The sequence below is a fragment of the Camellia sinensis genome, chromosome 2 (genome assembly GCF_055761805.1).
Source record: "Camellia sinensis isolate YWXY chromosome 2, ASM5576180v1, whole genome shotgun sequence".
Lineage (NCBI taxonomy): Eukaryota > Viridiplantae > Streptophyta > Magnoliopsida > Ericales > Theaceae > Camellia > Camellia sinensis.
In genome coordinates, this window is record NC_138962.1 from 48,256,646 (window position 1) to 48,274,986 (window position 18,341).

An 18,341-nucleotide genomic window follows, 5' to 3' on the forward strand; every position below is an offset into this window, starting at 1 on the left:
AAAGTGATCGGCAAGTTGTTGCCGCTGTAGATGGAAACATTCAAATTTCTTGTGTAGAAACTACATCCTCAATGGCTTTGACAACATGCTGTATAATGTTTACAACCCTCTAAAATCAGCAAAAGAATTGTGGGATTCTTTGGAGAAGAAATACAAGACAAAGAATGCCGGCATGAAGAAATTTGTTATCGATAAATTTCTAGACTTCGTTATGATAGACTCCCAATCGGTAATTTCTCAAGTTCAAAATTTCTAAATAATTTTGCATGATATTCATTTTGAAGGTATGTCTCTTAGCGAGTCTTTCCAAATCACTGCTTTAGTGGAAAAGTTACCACTGACTTGGAAAGATTTCAAAAATTATTTAAAACATAAACGTAAGTAGATGACCATGGATGAGTTAATTGTAAGATTGAGAATTGAGGAAGATAACCGAAAGGCTGAAAAAAGGAATGAGAAAAATCCCATTGAGTCTAAGGCTAATGTGGTTGAACAAGTTCACAAACCACATAACAAAAAGAGGAAGTTTACTGGAGATGGTCCTAAACAAGACGACAACAATGGCGACAAGAAATTTAAAGGAAAATGCTATAACTATGGCAAGACTGGACATCGAGCTTCTGATTGCCGCTGCCCTAAGAAGGATCGCGGAAGTACAAGCAAGAAGACCACTCACTACAACAAGTTGGGTCTTGGATGACGAATTTTTTTTGTCTCCAAAGAGCTAATTTCGTCACTATAGATATTTGTGAGGAAATATTTTCGTCACCAGGTTCGTCATTGAATGTTTGTCACTAAAAAGCATCGTGACGAAAAATAATTTCGTCACCAATGAAATTACTTCAGTGACGAAACTTTTTGTCACTAATAAAACAACATTTTGTCGCCAAAAATTTTCATTTTCGTCACCAAATAGTTATTCAATACCATATTTATAACTTTAGTTGACGAATAAATTTGTCACGTATGTTGATCATTGATGAGGAAATAATTTCGTCACAATAAGATGTAAAGATGACGAAATTTTTTGTCTTCAAAAGTCATAATTTTGTCACCAATAAAACAATATTTTGTCTCCAAAAATTTTCATTTTCATCACCAAATAGTTATTCAGTACCATGTTTATAACTTTAGTTGACGAATAAATTTGTCACGCATGTTGATCATTGATGAGGAAATAATTTCGTCACAATAAGATGTAAAGGTGACAAAATTTTTCGTCTTCAAAAGTCATACATGGGTGACGAAATATTTTTCGTCACAAATATATATATACGTGACGAAATTTTTAGTCACCAAACAACAAAATAAATAAAAATTTCCATATATAAACTACAGTAAATTTTGTCACAAAAAAAGTTTATTAGTGACGAATAATCACTTTGTCATAATAACAAGCACAAATGACGAAACAAATTCGTCACTAAACTTGTTCCATATTTTATATACAATTTAAATTATTATTTCACAAATATCCTTGCTTATATCCCAGTAGCATTTTAATTGTACTAAGAAATCCACTAGCTATTATACATCAATCCACAAAAAAATTCACTAAACAATTTATATTATAAATCAAAATATATCCATCAAACAACTTTAATAATAATCCATTAAGTATCACAAAAAAACCATCAAAACAAATTCCAAAAATCAACTAGCGTGGAGTCCAAAAAAAATCAACACTCAATCTTAATTTGCAACTACAACTAAGCATCAGTTTAGGAAAAAAAAATTCAACTGTTGATCTTCATTTGCAGGTATGCTTCCGAACATCATCAAAACCAATCTACAAAGAAAATAAACAAGGCAAACATTAGCATAGAATGTATATATATAAAGTTTATTATAATAGCAAAGTTTTATTATAAACGTAAAGCCAAATATCAGAATGTTAACAAATATACAGAACTGTTGTCAAGATCACAAGCTTGAAGTTATCTGAATAGAAATTAACAGAGATTAACTAAAAAGATGAATACCATGCTCATTCCCACCCATGGGCTTTGCAATGATCACCTTAACATGGAAATTCACTGTATCCCCAGAATTATGCTCGGATCAAAAATTGGGTGTGACCCACGGACAGTAGCCAAACCAATTATAACACTACAACATCTCATGGTAAGAAACCAGGGCATGCAGTCAATGAGAATGGGAAGGAACAAATATTGTGGCTGCTGCACAAATGGGATTTAAAAAAATTTTGAAGAGAGAGAGCAACAACCTACAATGCAAAAAATGGATAACTAGACCAGTAGCTTGGTGAGTTGTGACAACAATGACCAAAATGGATGCAGATAATAAGCTTATTATTTTTAACATCTATACTATTATTAAAAGGGAACATGAACTTTGGTGTCTTGAAGCCATTCCTAAAAAACTTTTCTTAATTTTCCCTAAAATGACCTTAACTTCTTACACTTACATCAATTTTAATTAGGGTAAAAATGATAAATTCAAACACTAATTCCACCTCCCACCTCTCACTCTCCACACGTCTGAAGCAGTTAACAACATGTTCTTTCGATTTCATTTTGCATCTTCCTTGGTATTCTTCACAATTTCAAACAGTAACCTGGCTTTTCCAAACTCTTTCTTGCAATCGACGATTCAGAAACTAGGGATGATAACCAATCTTGATTTGATTTGTTTTTTGCGAACACGTTGATTCGTTATATGTTCAACTCAAAGGTATCTTCTATATCTATCTTCTATTAGTTTTCCTTTGAATCCTCTTTATTTATTCAAAGTTTGAGAGAGAAGGTAAGAATCAAGGCTTTTGCTCTTTTTTCCTTTTTCTTTCAGATACATGGTTGAGAACAGTTTAAAATGTTCAATTTTTAGTGTTTAGTAGATACATAGATATATATATATATATATATATGCATGATCATTCAGTGCTGGTAAAAGAAACAAAATCATTCGGTAGCTTATAATAAGATAAAAGAATTTTGGGTTAAAATCATTCGGTGGCGTGTAATAGTGCCAAATTATTCAAAGAAGCTTGCAAAATATGAATTAAGAACCTAAAAATTAATTTAATGAAAATACAAAAACACTACCTTTTTTTTCCCCAAAAATACACACGAAATTAAGAACACTGAATTTATTTAATTATTTTTCAAAACACACACACAATGAAACTTTTTAATGAAGAAAAAAAATACATAATAGTGTTCTCACAAAAGTAAACAAACAAACAAAACAAATTATAAAAAAGCTGAATTTATACACAAAAATAAACAATAGCTTTAAAAGTGAAAGAGGAAAAAATCCAAAACTATTTTAGTCTCTAAAAAATTGCACATAGGTGTCAAATTGTTTATTTAAAAACCTAAAAATTAAGAACGATACAACCAGACCAGCAGCCTAGTAGATCTGTCCACTCACACAGCATACAGATACAACCAGCAAAGCAGAATGATACCAAACAGCAGAGCATACAGCAGAGAATACAGATACCAACAGTAGAGCAAACAGCAGAGCATACAGATACCAACAGCAGAGCATACAGATACTTGTGACTTAGGCTATACAGATACCAACATCCACATATACAAGCACACTTAACAGCAGGCTATTTTCTGATTTAGTTTTGTCTCTACTTTGGTTAGTGTGTGTTTTAACTAGAGTCATGCTAAGTAAGAATTTTGAAAATGAATCTATTTGGATTAAAAGCATCTTCAAACTTGTTAAATCTTAGTTAATAAGTAGTCAAACTGTTGTACTTTAACTAGTATATACTAACCAACATAAGAAAAATAAAATGATAAAACGAGCGAGACTTACCAAAAGGCGATGTACGAGTTCATGGGATACCTCATCCTCTAAATTGTCCTTTGAAACCTTGCTTCTTAAGAAACTCCATGATGCTTGATGTGATCTCAAAATGCTCGTCAATCGACCTATTCATCTTCCCTATCTCTTTATTTTGTGCTTGAATTTCCTCTTTTTGTACTTGAATTTCATGTTTCTGTGCTGTAATTTCCTCTTTATGTGACTGAATTTCCTCTTTTTGTGACTGAATTTCCTCCTTTTGCTCTTGTATTTCCATCTCTAGACGCCTCACATAGTCACTGTCAGTCGAAGCACTGGTAGTCCTGACAGAGAAGGAACGCCTCAACCCGAGTCCTTTAACATATCCCGACCTTGGCTTTAGCACCTTCACAGATAGCTCCTCCGGAGTAATTGGAACCACACCAGGTCGGGAACAATGTTCAGCTTGGATCTTTATCATATTATCCTGTCATTTAAAAAAAAATAGAAAAATGAATAAAGATACAATTAAAATTGCAATCATCCTAATACAAAAGGTAAATATACATACATAATTCTCTTCGCACTCCGGAGATATCCACTGCTTTGTGACATCATTAAAGTGTGTAGATTTGTAAACACATGGCAACTCTGGCAGTTGGCCCCCATTTGCAATTGTCTGATTTTTTTGTTCAACTAGTAAGTTAAATAAGAATGATGGTAGTAGAATCATCTTTAAAAAAAAAAGGGGAAAAAAATTAAAGAAGACCCACCGCCTCGTGTAGCCTAACTGGGAGAGATTTTGACCCACACCTATGCTTCATCTTCAATTGATTTCTATTGCCAATGTTAGCATTTGATTGCTTCTACAAGGAGCAAGTTCCAATAGAAAAATATACATATTAGGAAGACAAGGTAATTGTCAACAAAAAATAAACATAAGAAAAGTTTACCAGCCAATTGGTATCATTCCACTTCTTGTCAATCAAGTTTTTCCATTTCTCGAGGTCATATTCAGGCGGTGGGTGGCTTCTAGTATACTCCTCTCCCTTAGCACTTTTAAGGTTCAGGTATTTTTTTCGTAGTCTGTAGGTGTGGCTGCTCAAGCTCCGTCCACACTTTGTTGCCACCGCTTTGCTAACATTTGTGGAGTCACCTTCCATGTCAAATTGATCCTAGCAACAGCCACAAATCTTGTAAGTCATAATTAATTATATTACATTAATTCAATCAATTATGTAAAACTTTTACCGTTAGATGCTGAAACATAGGTGCCGTAACTTCTTCGTTGACATGTTTCCACCTGCGAATGCTAAAGTCTGGCAAGTGTGTTCGGACCTCAACACCAATTTTGGAGACTAATTGAGAGGCATGATCCCCCACTGGTGCACGATACTCCTATGGTATGGGAACTTTGAGCTTTCCATCTTTTTGAACCATTGCTTGAACCTTCAACCCGCGTGTCAAGCCACGAGGGTGTCTACTACGCACTGTTTTAAAGACATAACATTGACTGGTTAGCAATTAATTAAAGCGAAATCATAAAAGCAATATAAGTAACTTTTTTTTTTTAGCAAGTCATAAAATAAAATGATGACATATAGAGATATACGAGGGGCATTCCTCAGGCCTTACAACACCAAACAAAAAAAAACTAGAGCTGTAAAAGAGAAACAAAACCAAACAGATAAACTAAACTAAATAAACTATAAAGAGAATCATCCTAAAATAAACCACACAAAAGAATGTTCGTTTGCCACATGAGGGAAAAAGGGCTATGAACATTCAATAGACTAGCCAAAAACAATACAAAATACACTTGCACAACCCTCGAGAGAAAAAGAAAGCAAAACTAGAAAATAAACCCAAGAAAAGCCCTGCACAAACAGCACTAGTAGCAGCCACACAGGTACAGCTGCAGCTTTCTTCCCTACTCTGAAGTTGATGCTTTTCATTTCTCAAGTTGTTTTCTCTTTTTCACAATTATTTTTGCTATTCCGTTTTCTTGTTTCCTTACTCTTTCCTACATCTGCAGCTTTTCGTTCTTCTCTATTACTGCCAATTTCTTCCCTACTCTTTGTTTTTGTTCAGTCTGTCCTATACATCTGCTGCTTTGTTCTGCAGTTGCTGCAGGTGCTAATTCTTTTTCGTACTGCTATTTCTTTCTATTCACTAGTCTCCTTCTATGTTTCTCCTATAGAGCACTAGTCTCCTTCTCTGTTTTTGTAAGTAGTTCAGCTCCTCTCACCACAATTTCAGTAGTAGTTCCTATATTTTCAATTAATTTATTTTTTTTCCCTTAATTTTGAATTTTGTATCAATTAGTCCAATTGATGATACTGATTAGGAGTTTTGACATAAAATGGTCACTAAGTTGATTAATTCATTAAGTCAAACATATTTATAAATATGGTCAACATGCTACTCACGTGCACATTCTTTAAAAAAGGAAAAAGAAAAAAAAAAGGGATGACGATTGTAATTAATTACACTAAATCGAGACATAATTATAAATTCAGGTAAAGATTGTGCTAATTGCTATCCTTATAATTTGGCCTAAAAAGAAAACAAAATTGTGTTTGAAACAAAAACAAGGCATGACCAAGCAGCTGATGGGAAGCCAACGACATGAAATAGCGCCAAAATGGATTCATACATGAGAGGGATGGTGGGTGGTTTAGGAGCAAGCTTGTTTGAAGAACTTGGGTTGTACTATATTGGTCCTGTGGATGGTCATAATGTGGAAGACTTGGTTCATATCTTGAATGATGTCAAGTCCCTCCCTGCACCTGGACCTGTTCTCATCCATATTTTAACTGAGAAAGGCAAAGGCTATGCTCCTGCTGAGGTTGCAGCTGACAAGATGCATGGTGCACCTCTCTCTCTTTCTCTCAACACACATTTATTACTTTGAGGATAAAATTGAAAATAAATTAAACTACAAGGATGAAAATAGCACAAAGGACAAAAAAAGTGAAAAATTATGGTTATAGCATGGGGCTAATAAATTGGTGTTGGTTTTTTTTTATAGGTGTGGTGAAGTTTGAACCAAAGTCAGGGAAACAATTGAAGACAAAATCAAAGACAAAGTCATACACCCAATACTTTGCAGAGTCCTTAGTTGTTGAAGGTCAGAGAGATGAGAAAATAGTAGCAATCCATGCAGCAATGGGGGAAGGAACTGGACTGAATCTGTTCCAAAAACATTTTCCAGAGAGATGTTTCGATGTCGAGAGCAAGCTTTTCAATAGTTCCTATATTTTCAATTAAATCAGTATCATTAACTAGTCCCCTTCTCTGTTTAAGGTTCAGGTTTTTTTATTTTTTTATTTTTCCCCTAGTTCAATAAATTCTTGCACTTTCAGCAGAAGTAGATAATAATCTGTTTCATTAAACATAACCTGAAATGGCAACAACAATGGCAATGGATCGGATGCCACATCTTTATCACAACCTGCTTTGAGTTTCCAGAATGTCCGGAAGGACTTCTACCACTCCTAGCCATAATCTGATGCTTTCAATCCTCTACCACTGTTATTTTTTCTGTTTTTGTTTTTATTTTTGTTTTTGTTGATTTTTCAAATTTGTAGGAACCAAATAGAGAAAGAAGCAACTACCTAGCTTAGTTGTAATACTCAAATGTAGGTATCACGCAGGGTAAGAGAGAGTTTCATCTACCAAGTCAATTCTTTGATTTTTCTCACGTGCAATTATTGGGTACCAAAGTATTGTCACGCGGTGCCTTCTTTGATTGAGTTTGGTTTACAGGATAAGGCTTATCGCTTATCCCATTTACATTAATGGTTTGTCTAATAGTATAAAAGGTGGCAATTAATGATTGGTGACGAGTACTATCACATAACAATGTCATGCTATACCCTTTTCTATACCCAATAATTTCTCCTTCTTCGATGTTTTTGTTCAAAGAACTAGGAATGGTTGAAAGCTAAGAGCATCTCCAATAGAGATGTTAACTTTGTGTGTTATATGACAAAAAATTAAAAGTGAGACCAAAACTAAAATAAAAATAAAAAATCAATCCCTATGAAACAAATTGCTTGAAATTTTTTGCACCATAGAATTCTATTAAAACAGAGAATTTCTTTAGCTTTGTAAAATTCAGTATCTTACCGACACTAGATTGAGGGGCTGCCTCCCTCGGTGCCTCCATATCGACATCAAGTGGCTGTGAGTGTTGGGTATCCGCATTGTCATGTAAATCCCCATTTGGAACAACAATTGCCTCGTGCGAAGGTTGAATAGATGACTGCGCCAATCGTTTTGGTGGCATTGGTAAGCCCTAAAAAACATAATACAAAAGCATAAACAATAAATACATAAAAATGGATAAGTAAAGTATACGGAAATCAAAGCATCATTAACAAATATATAGCTATCGGTGATATAATAAAAAAAAATGAATGGCCATACATATAGTACCTCATTGTCAACACTTTCAAAGGACTCAGCATCAGTGTCATCCTCATGATCTGACGGTATATAGTCATCATCATCTACCCTAATGTTCTTTCCTTTCTGATTAACACGATTGGGCTGAGTAGAACCCATCAAAGAAGCTGCTATACGCTTCAATTGTAGAGCATCCATTTTCTTATTATTCTTCTTGATTGTCTTGTATCTTTCCATTTCGTACTCTGTTCGCTTTTGTTTCGCTAGAAAACCTGGTTTGATCCATTGTTTCTCCCCTTTGGCCATTTTGGTAACTAAAAAGCATAAATTGATATAAAACATAAAATATAAGCATAATTTTATTTGAAGAGACGCAACAAAATATAGCATAACCATATAATGCATTAAAAACATATGTCCATATAGAAACCTAGAAAAAACAAAAACTACATATCATAATCCATATCAGGTTCCATATCAGGATCCATATCATCATCAAGTATGCCAAGTTCTTCATCTTCTTCGTCATCTCTACCATCTCTCTTTGTGTTATTTGAAATAACCTTAGCTTCAATATCATCCCTATGAAATCGAATAATATCTTCAATGTTGATCAGGACAACTAAGTTAATGTTTTCTTGTTGGAATGCATCATTAAATTCTGGTTGATCTGGTGGTTCTCCATCACCAACCTCTGGCACATCAAACACCCCTTTATGTTGGACCTGTTGCACGACTTGCCAAGGTTGCCCCCATTTGGTGTCATTCAGGTAGAACACTAGTTTAGCTTGACTAGGCAAGATAAAAGGGTCAGATTGATACCATCGGCTTGTGACATCGATGCTTGTGCAATATGCGTCAGCTCGTACTGTTCTACTTCTACCAGTGTTACCGGTGTTGTACCATTCACATTGAAACAAAACAACTTTATTTTGACACATGTACTCAAATTCCCAAATATTGCACAAGTGACCGTAGAATTTGTGCATCTCTCCCTTGTAGTCCCCTTCGGTAAGCACACCACTATTTTGACTCTTACGACGATTGTCTAATTCCTTCGTATGAAATCTTACACCATTGATTATACAACCCAAGTACTCTTTCACTAGCAAATTAGGACCATTCGCTAATGACCACAATTCTTCGGTTGCTTCTGGTGCCTCATCAACTCTCAATCTATTTATCTACATCCACATGCAATGTGCAACACTTGAATTATGTTAGTAATGTTTGTATGTTATAAAAGCCTAATAGTGTTTGGGCAATTGTGAATATTAAAAATGACGTACATATTCTTTGAACCACTTCAGAAATTCCTTCTGTTGTATCTGAGTTATATCTTGTCCAGTGGGAATTTGTAACAAATTCTTGTGTTCCTTACTCAAATAGTTTTGGTTAATGTGTGAAATACTACTATTATTAATGACTAATAACATGAAAATTGTTAAAATATATATAATTATAAGAAACACGTATTGAAGATACTTCTCTATCTCAGGGCTATTGTATAATAAGAACCAATGAGCAATATCACGAAGTTCCTGTGACATCTCAACATGCTTTCTGATTTGGCCAATAGGATGAGCAGTATCGGTGAATATTATCAAACCTTCACGACGGACTCCATAATCTTCATTTCGTGCATCTCGATTATGCACGGTTTCAATCTCTTCAAGATACATTGAGCAAAAAGTAATGCACTCCTTGACAATGTAAGCCTCTGCAATAGAACCTTCTGGTCGAGCTCGATTGGTGACAAACTTTTTCAAAGCTCCGAGAAACCTTGAAGAGATAACCAATTAGGAGTATGGTTAGGCACACAACATAATCTATACCTTTCATTTGAAAGTACAATTTTAGAAATTACCTTTCAATCGGGTACATCCACCGATATTGCACAGGTCCTCCGAGAATAGTCTCACGTGGCAAGTTAATGGCCAAATGAACCATCACATCGAAGAAGGATGGAGGAAAGATCTTTTCAAACTTACATAGTATGAGTACTATACGTTCCTCTAATTTCTCCATTTCACTTCGTTTCAGTGTCCTTGAGCATAGATCTTGGAAGAAGCTACCTAACTCAAAAAGTGCTGTACTGATCTCTTTATCTACGTAACCACGCATCCTAATAGGAAGAATCCGTTGTATAAGTACATAGCAGTCGTGGCTTTTCAATCCTGTTAATCTACCATTTTTTGCATTCACTGATCTCGAAATATTTGCCGCATACCCATCTGGATACTTGACTGATTTCAAGAATTCAAAGAAACCCTCTCTCTCTTTAGGGGTCAATGAGAAGCTGGCTCGCGGCTTCACATATGATCCATCGGGATTTGTTGTTAGCCACAATTCTTTCCTTATATTCATATCTTCTAAATCCATTCGTGCCTTATCTGTATCCTTGTTCTTCCCATCAATTCCCAACATCGTTCCAAAAACATTTTCACTAAAGTTCTTCTCCACATGCATGACATCAATGTTGTGTCGAAGCCTCCTTTTCTTCCAATACGGTAGCTCATACAAGATGCTTACCTTTGCCCAATTTGGGTTCTGACGAGGTCTTTTCCTGTTACTTGGATGTTTTCCATATGTGACACCCATCACGCTGCCCAATTGTTCTTCAATCTTTTCTATCGGTATCATCAAAGATCTCTTCCGTTTTTCATGCTTGCCATTATATGCTCTACTCTTTCGCCTTTCTGGGTGGTCATCAGGCAAGTAACATCGATGGTTACTATACGCAGTCTTACCTCTTAAAGATTCGAAATATGGTTCATCATTGCAAGTGTAACAAGAGTAATGACCCTTTGTTCTCTATCCAGAAATGTCACCAAATGTGGGTCAATCATGTATCGTCCACAGCAAAGCTGCACGCATGCAGAAAGTCTCACCAGTCGAGGCATCATAGGTTAATGTACCATTTTTCCATAAATCATTCAATTCTTCCACTAAAGGTCTCATGTAGACATCAATATCAATTCCTGGTTGTGTTTCACCAGGAATAAGTAATGACAGCATGAAAAATGGGTCCTTCATAGCCAACCACGGTGGCAAGTTGTATGGAATGAGTACGACAGGTCACAAACTATATGAGTTATTCATATTTTCGAAAGGGTTGAAACCATCAGTAGCCAAACCTAGCCTCACATTCCGAGGCTCCAAGGCAAATTCAGGATGTTGTGTATCGAATTCCTTCCACTCATCACTATCTGCAGGATGCCTCAATACACCGTCATCTAGACGTGTTTCCTTGAACCATTTCATGTCCTCGGCTCTCTTCCTCGACATGTACAACCTTTTCAATCTCGGTGTTAACGGGAAGTATCGAAGAACCTTACGAGAGATCTTCTTACCTCTACCATGATTTGTCTTGTATCTAGAAGCCTTACAATTTGGACATTTATCTAGTGTTGCATTCCCCTTCCAAAAGAGCACACAATCGTTTACACAAGCATCAATGAGCTCGAATGACAAACCCAATTCACGTAGTATTTTTTTAGCTTCATAAGTTGACTTTGGAACCAAATTATCCTTCGGTAAAAGTTTTGTTAAAAACTCTAGCATCATGTCAATTGACTTATTACTTCAATGGTTTGTTACCTTTATATTAAGTATCTCGATGACAAATTTTAACAAAGTGTAATTTGTGCAACCTGGGTACACCTCACGTTTGGCATCATTCAATAATTTATCAAAAGTGCGAACCTCCTCCTCTTGAGTTGTATTAGTTGATTCCCCTCTTATTCGATCTTCCACTAAGGCATCAATACCTCCCAAATCCTCATTGCCCTCAACGAGTATATCATGATGATAAGCCTCATTTGATTCACGGGGTTCCCCATGCACGTGCCAGATAGTGTAAGTTGGAATAATCCCATGTTGCAGCAAATGAATTTGAACAATTTGAAAATTTTGACGAACAACATTCACACACTTTCGACAAGGGCACAAAATTTTACCATCTCGATCGATAACCGCCATTGCAAAACGAAGAAATGATATTACCCCATCATTATATGCCCGACTTATCCTTCCATCAACTGTGCTACGTAATGCAATCCAACTCTTGTCCATGTCTGACTAAGCCGAGCTAATTAAAGTTAGGTGAATAGGACAAATTTTATATAGAAATATATATATATATATTTGTTAATTGAAAAAAATTTCAAGTTGAATGGTTATACTGAGTTATATAAATTACAACCACACATAAATCACGTGAGAAAATAGCTAAAGCAATTTAGCGTAAACAGAAGAAGTATTCATAACCAAACCATAAACCACAGCAAAATAACCATCAATAAGCAGACAAATATCATAATTCAGAGAAAATTTAACCAATAAAGCAGTGAGCTGAGAGTAAAAAGTAGATAACATGACACAGAAAGAAAACCCACAATATGCCACATTGAGTTTCTAAAGCAGTCAATTTAAGTACTCAAATATCCAAATGCAAAATGATATGATTGAACTACACGTATTTGGAAAAATATATAACTATTCTGGCTCACATTTCACTCGGTAAACAAAATGTGATTAAATTCTGCAGAGGAACTTAATAATGTATTTAAGGAGTTATGCATATAAAAAATGAACGATGCCAATAGAACGATGCCAATAGAAATGAACATGCGACAATTCCAATGAATGCTCAAGACTATAATTTACTACTAAGCCTGTTATTGCAGTTAGTACTCTGTTGGATTTTCTCTTTACTCTACTATATACGAAGTCCAGAGAAGTTAAAGCAAGATATGCTAATTTAAGGGTATAATATTCCAATTTTCATTAAATTGATAGTTGTGAGAAAAAAAAATTAATTAATATGTAATATATAATATTTTATCTTATTGATTATTTTAATATTTTTTATGTTTATTGACTATTTTAGCCAAAATCTATCATCCCAAACATATAGACTCAAACTTCCCTAAAAACTTAGAAATGCACATGAGAGAGAGGACTGGGGCCACTGTTTTGTTTAGGAAGTGTTGGATTGGAGATGATAACAGTGAATGATTTGTAAGAAAAAGTTGAAAACCCTTGAAAGAGAGAATAATTCCTTTATGGAGCCAAGGGGCTGTGAACTGTTACTCACTGTTTTAGATAATTCAAAGTATACAGATTTTGGATGCAAAGCTAAGGGTCATAAGCGGCGCAAATAAATTATTTTAGCCAAATAAATAAACTAAAATAAAAATAAAGAAAAAAGATTCACACTCTACCCTATATCAGTACACGATATAATATAGTATAAAAATTATATAAATTTTATAAATATATTGACTTTTTTTTAATAAAAAAAATCAACAAAAGGAAAGTTTCTTGATGAAAAATGCAGACGTACAAAGAGAGTGTATAATATACAGATACATCAATAAGAAAATCCATGGATAAATGCATCAAACTGAAACACAAATGAAAGACAAATTGGAATATGATATCAGAACAACAGAAGCAAGATTTTGATCTCAGAACATTAAAAAGATATTCACTTCAAGGAGACAAAGCTCAAAGATATCATATATACTAATCAAGTCTCCACATTTCAGTTTTTTTGTCACTAATTTTCTTTGGCATCCAACGTGCCTTTCTAAATGAAGGTGCATGATGCTAAGGGCACAAAGGGAGCTAGTAAAAGTAATTCAAAACATAATTAGCAAATAAAGTATATAGCGTAACTTTATACTTAATCTCACCTATTTTTTCAGCAAAAATTAAGATTTATTGATGTAAAAGAAAAGGTTATAGAAGTACACTGCAAATACAAAATGAAACTTCAAGCTGTTTTGGGAATAAATTAAAAAAAATTACAAAAATAGTCAACTCCTTTCTTTCCGTTTTTATATGTTTTCTTATAAAAAAAAATCAAAAATCAACTTTTCAAAACAACCCTTAATATGACTAACATTCACAATTCATTTAATTTTCGAATAAATTTTTCAAGCTCTGTAATGTTGCTATAAATGAGAATTAGTATATAGAATTAGATACAAACATGGGGTCATTTTAGGGCAACTTAGAGCTGACTCTCTTATATGTTTCATATAGGATTTTAGGAATCAAAGATTGTAAACTAATCAACTCAACATTTATATGTTGAGAAAGTAAAGCATGCAGTGGTCCTTGAGAACAAAGTAGAAATGAAAAGTGAGAATAAATACTAGTGTAATGGATGACTAAACCATAGGCTTAGGCTAGAGAATCCTTTTTACAATTAACTTAGCATTATTACCTTTATTCTTAAACATAAACAACCCCAGAGAATAAGAATTTCGACATGCACATGCTCTAGAGTTGAGCTTAATGAGTAAATGGACTATCTAGTGACACAACAAACCAACTTAACATACCATAAGGACTTACTAATTAGGTCCCCCATGGTAGATAATTAATAAATACTTATGGTAGTGATTTTAGCAACATAAGTACTAAGAGCATCTCCAACCACACTCTTTATTTTTCACTAACTAAAGTACAAAAAAGGACACTCTTTATTATACCTAATTAGTTTAGCTATTGTGTGTTCCAATCATACTCTTTATTTTAACTAGTCATTCAAACTAACTTAACCAATTTTCAAAACAAAAAATGCTATATATATTACTGTATTTTTCATAGAATGCCACATACACACCAAACGCTAAAATGGTTGCCAATGTGACATTTGCGATAACATTTTTAAAAATAATATTTTTTAATATTAGTTTTAAGAATACTATAAAAAATAATGAGGAAATGACTATGATTCCCAGTTGGAAGCAAATTAATTAATAAATGGAGATCATTTCAATTTAAACACTCCTTGTTTTGTTGAAAATGATTCAATGATAATTTTAGATAAATAAATGGAGATCATGTAAATTCAATAAAAAATGATTCAATGATAGTTGCAACAAACTCTCTAATGATATATAACAAGAGCTAACATTCTGCTTCCAATGAAGAATTCTGCTACGATTAAAGCTAGAATCCCAAGTCTACAACCAACTCTATAATGATATATAAAAGAGCTCTAATTCTGTTAACATTCCATCAAGCCTATATATTATAGAACTAAGAATTCTGGTGAAATTAAAACTAGTTTTGAAGTTTCAAATGAACATGAATAAAAGTAATTTGGTGGGGATTAACCTTTCACAAACAAGATTGGAGAGGTTAGCTGGGATATCAGGTTGTTCATAAACTAATTATGTTGACGTGTTCCTGTTTGGAGTTTGAAGTGAACAAGGAGGCACATAGACACCAACCTTGTCACAATTTGACAAAGTTCAACCATGTCTTCAATTCCTATCTCCTATCTCCTATCCTCACGTGCAAAATAATGGGTTTGTTTTGTTCTAATAACTAAATTAATTGAAATGGGAAGGAAACTGGTATGCTTGATTGAAATGTTTCATCCATTTCAATCAAACACTTCACCAACCAGACTCCAAACAGGAACACACCAACAAAAGCTAAGAACAACAACCAACACACAGCATCAGTAACATACAGGGACAACAGACACACACAGATTAGAAACAGATCAGCCAAGAATCTGCAACAGAGCAGACAAAAAACCATGACCGGAGCAGACAAAAACCAGCAACATAGCAGACAAAAACCAGCGACAGAGCACCCAAAAACTAACAACAGATCAGTAACACATAGGAACAGATCAGTAACTTATTTGATGCATATTCCAATATACAAAGATTCATGATTAGGAAGATCTAACTCCCAAACAAGCATCGACACTAGATAATGTTTATGATGATGTTTACGGAGCTGATATGGGATCACCTTTAAGCCAAGGCCCCAAGCTAGACCTCTTGTCCAAAAAACATTTAGAAAAAAAATTGGGATTGTGTTCTTTCTGGATAGGTGATTCTGCTCTTCAATGTTCTTAAACATTGAAGAGTTGCTGCCTTGAGTCAATGCTTAAGGCTCCAACCAGGTCAAAACTATGGGTACTTTGCTCTCACATATGGAGAAAGGCATATGTATGAATTAGAATATGACAGACTTCTACATTTCATTCTATTAGACCAACTCAGTGGAGATCCTAGCCACTAGGAGGAATTCCACCAGAAGTACAACATAAGATTATCTAGGGGGTAATACTTGAGGTGAATTGGTATACCCTTGGAGGAATTCCACCAAAAGCATCTGAAGTTTACAAAATACCCAGGGCCAATAAAAATCAACTTTGGTTTGCCCAATTTGCAACAAAATTTCAATAACATTTGACCCCTTCATGTACTTAACTTTGCCGCTACCTTCTACTGCCACTCGAACAATGACAGTAACCGTATTTTATGGTGATGGGAGTGGTCTTCCAACGCAATACACTGTTACTCTCCTAAAACATGGCTGCTGTAAAGATCTCAGTCAGGCTCTGAGTACTACATGCTGCTTAAGGAGCGATGAAAGCCTGTTGCTTACAGAGGTAATTTATATCTTCTTGACTTCTATTATATATTTACTAATCTGTTGCTAATTCTTTATGTATTAGTCTTCTGAAGCCCTGGATTTTTAATATGCAGGTTTACGAACATCGAACATAGCGATATTTAGAGAACCCTTCGGAACCATTACCTTCTATAAAAGATGATGAACATATTGTAGCCTACAGGCTTCCAAAGCGGGCAGAATTAACAAGACTAGAGATATGTCATCGATACTTGGAAAAGTGAGTTCTCATTCTTGAATCCTTAGTTGTTACGTTTCCATTTGGCTAAGATTCAAAAATCTTGAATCCTACCATGCCTTGTGTGTTTGGTCTTTATTGGGTAGAGTTGACATGTCCGTATGAGTCTATGGTTTTTATTTCCTTTTTAGGGATGCCAAATTGCCTAGTTGCATAGATGCTCTGATTGATCTTTTTAGTTTTTTGGTCTGAAGGCAATGAACTGCATTATAGGAATAACCCTTGAACAAAAAGCCAAAAAAGGAAGGAAAAGTAATAAAATAAGTGAATGAAGGTGGGATGTAACCCAGGTCTGAAGTCCGGTTGCTGTGAACTAGGATAGATGACACCTTTGTTTTAAGTAAACATTTATTAGGTTTAAGACTTTTTCCTTGTAACTAAAGCATCATTGCTTTCCAGATGTTTGTTAGATAATTTCAAGGACAGTGAGAGGAAACTTTTGTTGACACCACTGGTTACTTATCTGGAGGACACACAAACTGGAGCTGACATAGATCTTGCTATTAGTAGAGTGTTGTCTCCATTGAGAAAGAAAACTTTTTTTAGTTCAACTATTGTTCATAGTGGCAAGGAAAATGGTTCTGCTGTGGAAGATATTGATGAATCAGCAAACATCTACGCTACCCATTCTGGACCTGGAAACCAGTCGATGGACAGCTTAGAACTGGAAGAAATGTCCTGCAGGGAGTTGAGCTTTCAGCTCTACATAACAGATAACAGAGGTTTGAACTGCAGGCCTATTTCGAAGGATTCACTCATAAAAACTGGTCAACTGGTTAAAGTTATGCTGGACTGGACTGATAAAGAACACAAATTATATGATTCCAACTACTTAAATGATGTTCCTGAGGTTCACAAGACCAAGCTTACTGTGAAGAAAACTCGACAAGAACCTATATCTTTATTTTCATGCTTGGATGCATTTTTAAATGAGGAACCTTTAGGGCCTGATGACATGTGGTAGAACACTTTTAATGCTTTTGACCAGCTGAATTGCATATTTTCAGAGCAATTCACCTCAAGTATTACTGCCTCATTTTTTGTTGTTTCAAAATTTCAATGTAGGTACTGCCCTCGTAAAATTTGTGGGTAGGGAGGATGCATCAACATTTTAAACTAGAAAAATTCAGCCTTCCCCATGGAAAGATATTCTGTCTATACAAAAACCACACGCTACAAAAACAAATTACAATAGGAAAATTTCCTACATTTATGCTAATTATAACCATGCTTATAAGTTATATCAGTATAAACGTGACAAAGCTGCTTCTGAAATGGGTATTGAATCCTGTATAGATTATCAATTTCTTGAACATCATTACATTTCAAGTTCTAAACAGTGGAAATAAGTTGGAGAGGAAGCGATAGAGAGATTGAGGATGTTAATGATCAAAGGCTATGGTATATAAAGATTCAAGATAAACACTTGTCACATCTTTATATAGACAGCTGGGGAAAAAAAACGGCAATTTTAATGTAA

General features: G+C 34.6%; 1 protein-coding gene and 2 pseudogenes across 2 annotated transcripts; 2 read left to right on the top strand and 1 right to left on the bottom strand.

Annotated features, from left to right (window-relative positions):
• Window positions 1-1,593: 1,593 nt before the first annotated feature.
• On the bottom strand, window positions 1,594-8,926 carry LOC114286664 (uncharacterized). Its single transcript, XM_028229845.2, has 8 exons — window positions 8,200-8,926; window positions 7,891-8,059; window positions 5,011-5,249; window positions 4,713-4,934; window positions 4,533-4,625; window positions 4,331-4,438; window positions 3,793-4,246; window positions 1,594-1,789 (listed from the first exon to the last, which is right to left on the bottom strand). Exons 3-7 carry the CDS (start codon window positions 5,026-5,028, stop codon window positions 3,824-3,826), a joined length of 864 nt encoding a protein of 287 aa, XP_028085646.2. The 5' UTR covers window positions 5,029-5,249; window positions 7,891-8,059; window positions 8,200-8,926; the 3' UTR covers window positions 1,594-1,789; window positions 3,793-3,823.
• Window positions 6,236-7,278, top strand: LOC145819542 (1-deoxy-D-xylulose-5-phosphate synthase 2, chloroplastic-like; annotated as a pseudogene). The gene is made up of 2 exons (XR_014360301.1): window positions 6,236-6,629; window positions 6,791-7,278. The product of XR_014360301.1 is annotated as a 1-deoxy-D-xylulose-5-phosphate synthase 2, chloroplastic-like (transcript).
• A 7,524-nt stretch (window positions 8,927-16,450) lies between the features above and the next one.
• Window positions 16,451-17,825, top strand: LOC145813559 (ubiquitin carboxyl-terminal hydrolase 10 pseudogene; annotated as a pseudogene).
• The last annotated feature ends 516 nt before the right edge of the window (window positions 17,826-18,341 follow it).